The 7,626-nt window shown below is 32.6% G+C and overlaps 1 protein-coding gene across 1 annotated transcript; it reads left to right on the forward strand.

Annotated features, from left to right (window-relative positions):
• The first annotated feature begins 5,880 nt into the window (after positions 1 to 5,880).
• LOC149190348 (aspartyl protease family protein At5g10770-like) lies at positions 5,881 to 7,019 on the forward strand. The gene is made up of 3 exons (XM_089410490.1): positions 5,881 to 6,333; positions 6,587 to 6,691; positions 6,735 to 7,019. The coding sequence occupies exons 1-3, from the start codon at positions 5,881 to 5,883 to the stop codon at positions 7,017 to 7,019; spliced, it is 843 nt and encodes a 280-aa protein (XP_089266616.1).
• Positions 7,020 to 7,626: the final 607 nt, after the last annotated feature.

Here is a 7,626-nt window from a genome sequence, read left to right on the forward strand (position 1 = left end):
TTCATTATTACATAGAGTACCTTAGCAAGGGAATAGTAAGTTACATAACCATTAACAATCACTATTGTAGCATATTAACATTAAATTTCTTATGTAAACTTGCATCATTTTCAAGATTCTGCTAAAAGGATTAGTTAAACACATACTTGATAATATAAAAATCACCTCATGCAAGGAATCCACATCATAAAAGTAGTACAACAGGCAACATATGATTAGACATCGATATACCCTGGAAACTCCCTAAGGTGAAAACTAGCAAACGTTTAAATTTTATTATTAAATGCTCATGAGGGTGCTCATACCTCACTCAATGGTTAATAATGCTCATACCTCACTTAATGGTTAATAAGGGAGTCCATCGCTTAACTATTTTCATAAAATATTACAAGGAAATATCAGTTAAAATACAACATATCTAGCTAAAATCTATTACAATCATCGTCATATCATTTACCCACAAACCTTCAACCTTTATATCCTTATGGCCTAGTTGTTTCGTCAATGGACTATACTGTAGCTTGTACTCATCTGCATGGACCATTAATACTTTACCTGCCCCAATGTTAAACATAATTTATCATTTGCACAAGTCATGATCTTTTCTTGCCAATGTTGTTGTTAGCAAACATTGATAACAAATCTTCATTATCTATTCATGACATACATGAAATGTCATTAAACTATTGCAATATGTTTCCTTTAACTACATTGCACATGCATTAGTTATATGTGTATAACCATCAATGAAATTTTCTAAATAATACCATATTAACTAATATTTCCCTTTGCATGAGTACACATTCTTACAAGACAAATCACTACCACTTTCCAAAAATTTCTTTAAAGGAACTAACACATCAATTATAATCTTCTTTCATGTGAATTACATAACATTTATCAAAAGAACTAGCCCTTTAACTATTACTTTTTATGCATGCATATACATAAATAAATCTAACACAATATGTTGTCACTTCCCACATGCGAATATATATTCTTTCCAAGGAAAGCTAACACAAATCTTGCATCCATATACATATTATTGCATAAGAAACTAAGATAATAGTTATGATAGCATAAAAATAATCACATATAGTTTTTCTAAATAAATATAGCTCAACAATGTCCCCTACTTTAATTCGAATAATGAGTAGGATTGCTACATACATATTCATGAATAAATGCATTCTAATCATGGGAAAGGTTTTTCAAAGGGATTACCATCGTCTATTGCTAACATTCCTTGTTCCATAATCACACCTTTACTTTCCAACCTCTCTACTGTTGAAATGAGATTTCTCCTTACATGAAATAATTCCACACTATCAAATCTTGCAATTTGAAGGCTTAGACTATGTAGAATTGGAGTTTGGATCTTCTCATACTTATCTTTTAGCCTAACTACTTGCTAGATTATAATAATTGAATCCACATAGACAAAGAAATGTTCAATTCCCTTTCTATTGCGAGATCAGGTCATAGCCATAGTGCTAAATACTCGATGTGATTGTTAGTTAGATATCCTACCCCACGGAGACTATATCTCATTTTCTTCGTAGGGTAGGAAATAACTCATGTGGCTCTAGCCTCTCCTTTATTTAAGTTCTATATTGAAATATAAGATAACGTAATATTAACTAGACCAAATCAACACAATGAGAATTAGATTATTGATGTGTTATAATGCTTTTAACTAAAACTAACCAAATATGTTATAAAACCCGCTCATAAAACAAAAATAAATGTTCAATATTAAGTAAATTAAATATTTGTAAAATAAATTATAATTAAGAATTTTTTATCATAATATTATTTTCTAAAAGCATTCTTTTGAAATAAATTCTTTACTTAAATAAATAAAACATAGGTAAAAAACATTCATGAAAGTCCATTACCTTTTCATATGGATTCTTCCTATCTTTTTGTAAATAATTTTATTAAAAATATTCATGAATCTAAATAGAAATATATGTTTGGTATGGTAATCTAAAAAATCTCAGTATTTACTATATTCATTATTTATTTAATCATATAATTAAAAAAAAATTAATCTAATTATAATATTTTTCTTTTATATTTTTCCATTATGATTTCCTTTAGCTTATATGGTTCAAACTTGATGTGGATTTGCAAGTTCACCGTAATCAACATTGACGAAATCTCAAAAATACTCAAACATAAAAGTTGTGTGTGTGAAAGTTATATATATGTGCGTGTGTGTATGTGTGTGTGTTTTTTATTTTTTATTTCCTCCTAAAAAAATTCTAATTTGCTTGTTAATGTGAAAGATATATGTAATTTCTTCACTACTTAATATTAATTTGGGCCAGAAATAAACTACTTCAAATTCCACAATAATTTTACATCAACTTTATATATAGATATAAAGTAATTCAAAGTAAATAATATTTAATTTACTTTTTAGTATGAGGTCGTATGAAATTTCTCAACTAATATGGGCCATAAATAACATACCTCAATTTCCACCTTAATTTCACATCAATTTTATATACAGAGATAAAGTTTTGAGTGTAAAAAAAAAATAATTTAATTTATTTTTATAAGAAGGTATGAAAGTTCCTCACTGCTTAATATGGAGTTGATAGGTGACATGTTACATTTTAAAATAATAAACTAATATTTACATTGACAAATTAAAAGATAGTACTAAGAAAATAGATGACATTTTACATTTCAAAATAATAAACTAATATTTACATTGACAAATTAAAAAATAGTACGAAAAAAATTAATGTGGCCCAGAAATAAAGTAGTTCAATTTCTACCTTAATTTTACATCAACTTTATATAGAGAACTAAAGTAAATGAGAATTAAAAAAAAAAAAACATTTTAAGTATAAAGTAGCATGGATTTAGAATTTTCTTTTACCTAATTATCCCATGGGTGACTATCAAATTTACGATTCCACATTCCTCATTGGCCATTAGATAGAATATTCATTATTACATATAGTACCTTAGCAAGGGAATAGTAAGTTACATAACCATTAACAGTCACTATTGTAGCATATTAACATTAAATTTCTTATGTAAACTTGCATCATTTTCACGATTCTGCTAAAAGGATTAGTTAAACACATACTTGATAATATAAAAATCACCTCATGCAAGGAATCCACGTCATAAGAGTAGTACAATAGGCAACACATCATTAGACATCGATATACCGTGGAAACTCCCTAAGGTGAAAACTAGCAAACGTTTAAATTTTATTATTAAATGCACGTGAGGGTGCTCATACCTCACTCAATGGTTAATAAGGTTCATACCTCACTTAATGGTTAATAAGGGAGTCCATCGCTTAACTATTTTCATAAAATATTACAAGGAAATATCACTTAAAATACAACATATCTAGCTAAAATCTATTACTATCATCTTCATATCATTTACCCACAAACCTTCAATCTTTATATCCTTATGGCCTAGTTGTTTCGTCAGTGGACTATACTGCAATTTGTACTCATCTGCATGGACCATTAATACTTTACCCGCCCAAATGTTAAACATAATCTATCATTTGCACAAGTCATGATCTTTTCTTGCCAATGTTGTTGTCAACAAACATTGATAACAAATCTTCATTATCTATTCATGGCATACATGAAATGTCAATAAACTATTGCAACATGTTTCCTTTAACTACACTGCACATGCATTAGTTATATGTGTATAACCATCAATGAACTTTTATAAACAATACCATATTAACTAATATTTCCCTTTGCATGAGCACACGTTCTTACAAGACAAATCACTACCACTTGCCACAATTTTCTTTAAAGGAACTAACACATCAATTATAATCTTCTTTCATGTGAATTACATAAAATTTATCAAAAGAACTAGCCCTTTAGCTATTACTTTTTATGCGTGCATATACATAAATAAATCTAACACAATATGTTGTCACTTTCCGCATGCGAATGTATATTCTTTCTAAGGAAAGCTAACACAAATCTTGCATCCATATACATATTATTGCATAAGAAACTAAGATAATAGTTATGATAGCATAAAAATAATCACATCTAGTTTTTCTAAATAAATATAGCTCAACAATATCCCCTACTTTAATTCGAATAATGAGTAGGATTGCTACATACATATTCATGAATAAATGCATTCTAAACATGGGAAAGGTTTGTCAAAGGGATTACCATCGTCTATTGCTAACATTCCTTGTTCCACAATGACACCTTTACTTTCCAACCTCTCTATTGTTGAAATGAGATTTCTCCTTACATGAAATAATTCTACACTATCAAATCTTGCAATTTGAAGGCTTAGCCTATGTAGAATTGGAGTTTGGATCTTCTCATACTGCTCTTTTAGCCTAACTACTTGCTGGATTATAATAATTGAATCCACATAGACAAAGAAATTTTCAATTCCCTTTCTATTGTGAGATCAGGTCGTAGCCATAGTGCTAAGTACTCGACGTGATTGTTAGTTAGAGATCCTACCCCACGGAGACTATATGTCATTTTCTTTGTAGGGGAGGAAATAACTCGTGTGGCTCTAGCCTCTTCTTTATTTAAGTTCTATATTGAAATATAAGATAATGTAATATTAACAAGATCAAATCAACACAATGAGAATGAGATTATTGATGTTTTATAATGCTTTTAACTAAAACTAACCAAATATGTATAATAATTTTTATTTTTGTTATATTCAACATTGTTTTTTCGTTTACAATATTTTTTAAATGGACATGTGTCAACTCCACATTAAACATCTACAGAATCATACATGGCCCTCATACTAAGTTATAAAACCCACTTTTAAATCAAAAATAAATGTTCAATATTAAGTAAATAAATTATTTGTAAAATAAATTATAATTAAGAAATTTTTATCATAATATTATTTTCTAAAAGCATTCTTTTGAAATAAATTCTTTACTTAAATAAATAAAATATATGTAAAAAACATTCATGAAAGTCCATTCCCTTTTCATATGGATTCTTCCTATCTTTTTTAAATAATTTTATTAAAAATAATCATAAATCTAAATATAAATATATGTTTGGTATGGTAATCTAAAAAATCTAAGTATTTACTATATTCATTATTTATTTAATCATATAATTTAAAAAAAAATAATTATAATATTTTTCTTTTATATTTATCCATTATGATTTCAATTAGCTTATATGGTTCAAACTTGGCGTAATCAACCTTCAGAAAATCTCAAAAATACTTAAATATACCATTCACACAAAGTCTCAGCAAATAAATTGACAAAAAGAAATTTATAACAAAGAAAAGAACGTAGAACGTTTAACCACACCAATTGACAAAACAAGTTTGTTGTTTTTTTCATTTAATGGAGGAATTGACAAAACAAGTTTGTTGTTTTTTTTAATAGAGGATAATTGGTAACTCTTGAGAGTTAACTTAAACAGATTCAGGATTAAATCTAATTGAACAGACCCAGGATCAAATCTAATTGACTGCTATAAACTTAGACTAAGTGCAACAATCTACAAGTTAATGTCAATATGCCAACTTAATAAAGGCCATAGAGACAGCGTGAAAGTCAAATTACGTCAGTGGTCAAATTACGTAAGTGGTTAATAAAGGCCATAGAGACAGCGTGAAAGTCAAATTACGTCAGTGGTCAAATTACGTAAGTGGTTATGTTATAGGGTTCCGACGTATGTAACAAGGCAGGACATGCATTGAGGCAGCGGTATAAAACATCCAAGCCAGGCCTCTTCAGTTACAACGAACTTGTGGAGACCAGTGGACGTTTTGTGGGTGTTGTTCTAATTGATAGAATACCATGAGCTTCTTCACTATGATCAACTTTGCACCGATCTCTTCTCTCTCATGTCGCTTGCTTCAGTCATGTCTGGCGTAGATTCCGCGCCAGCGAACTGTCGAAGCAGCGACCAAGCCTTCAGTACAAAAGTGGGGAAAGGGAGTCGTAGCATTCGCTTTCCCCTCATGCATATTTATTCAGACGCTTCACCGTTCCCACCTCCAAACAAGACTTGGGAAAGCGAAAGAATTAAAGCTAACAACGATCGCCTCCGGCTATTGAAGCGCTCTATGTTGACTTCTCCTTCTTCCAAAATCGACACAGAAGAAGAGGACGCCAAAGGCAACGTCCCCGTTAGGCCGAACTCAGGAGTGTACATAATAAATGGTGGTTGTGGAACGCCCAAGCAAAGCATGTATACGGGAAGTCGTGTTACTGGGATTCCATGCACACACTGCAAAGTCTGCAACACGGCTCTCGCTCCACCTTTCGACTCCATAAAGTCTCCGTCCTATAAACCCTTAAACTGCAATTCACAGGCATGTATGACTTGCGGGAAGAAAAGATGTACGAGTTGCGGGGAAGGGGAAATTTCGGAATGTGAATTTCACATATGTATGGAGGCGGCGGGTCTAACGTAAACAGTACGCTTGCTCCGGATGTGATCACCCTTGGCTCTCAATATCTCTCTAATTTCTCATTCGGCTGTGCGGGACTGCGGAGTCCGTAACGGGAATGGCAGGCGGAGGACTTTAGTTGCTGAATCAGACGGAAAATTTATTTGGCGGAAAGCTTTCTTACTGTCTTCCCACCGCGGCATCATCTGCATCTTCGGGATCCCTCGTGCTTGGGAAAGAAGCTCTTGCTTCCACTGCCCCTCTGCAATTCACCACACTGGTAAAAAACCCTTCACGACGGTGTATATTACGTGAATTTGAAGGGAATCAGCGTCGGGAACACGACGGTCACAATTCCGGCCAGCAGGAGAAGAACCCTACTAGACGCCGGAACAGCTGTTACCCATCTCGCTGATCATGATTATACGGCTCTCAGAGACGCTTTTCCCAATCAGCAGTTGGAAAACGCTGGAGTTTTGGATACTTGTTACGAGTTGTCTTCTTCTTCAGTGGACGTTCCCACGATAACGTTGCACTTGGATGGTAACGTCCACCTGGTTTTGCAAAAGGAAAATATCCTCCTCTTGGGATCGAGGCTCTTTTGCTAGGCTTTCACTTGTGATTGGGACTCTTTTCCCATCCTAGGAAATGTCCAACAGCAGAATTTTCGTATTGCTTTTGATGTACCCAATTCTGAAGTAGGATTTGTCCAGGAAAACTGTACTGCGATTCAGCCCCAAAAATCCTATTCACCCAAGGATCGCGGTTCTGTTGCTTGGCTTTCTTTGGTGATCACAACCCTAATCCCCTATCCTAGGAACTGTTCAACAGCAGAATTTTCGCATTGGCTTTGAGTTACCGAATTCCCAAGTGGGATTTGCTCGGGAACACTGTACTGATGCTTGATATTGTCATCTCCTCATCTTATATATTTCTCTAACGTTATCAGTTTACGATGTTTATCTTTCCAACTCCCTCTTGTTTTCCTCCCCGTCATAAAGTACTTTTAAAATATTGGGCTGTTCTCTGAAAGCTCAATTAGCGCAGTCAAAACCACCGGCCATTATTTGGTCCGGTGTTCATAATTTGGTCCAGTGTTTTTCGGTGCTTATAATTTGGTCCAGTGTTTTTCGGTGCTTATAATTTGGTCCAGTGTATTAAACTTTTGGGGTGGTGGAAAATGGATATGTTGAAATGCATTTGAGAGATTTGGAA

This window comes from Pinus tabuliformis, chromosome 3_1 (assembly GCF_031772625.1).
Source record: "Pinus tabuliformis cultivar Carrire ecotype Pingquan chromosome 3_1, CPIR1, whole genome shotgun sequence".
NCBI lineage: Eukaryota > Viridiplantae > Streptophyta > Pinopsida > Pinales > Pinaceae > Pinus > Pinus tabuliformis.

Bases quoted from the DNA above. Each gene is read 5' to 3' on its own strand.
- LOC149190348 (XM_089410490.1), top strand. From the start codon at position 5,881: ATGTCTGGCGTAGATTCCGCGCCAGCGAACTGTCGAAGCAGCGACCAA. The intron at 6,334-6,586 runs GCATGTATGACT...TTTGGCGGAAAG, and splicing joins CCTTAAACTGCAATTCACAG to CTTTCTTACTGTCTTCCCAC. The intron at 6,692-6,734 runs GTAAAAAACCCT...GTGAATTTGAAG, and splicing joins CTCTGCAATTCACCACACTG to GGAATCAGCGTCGGGAACAC.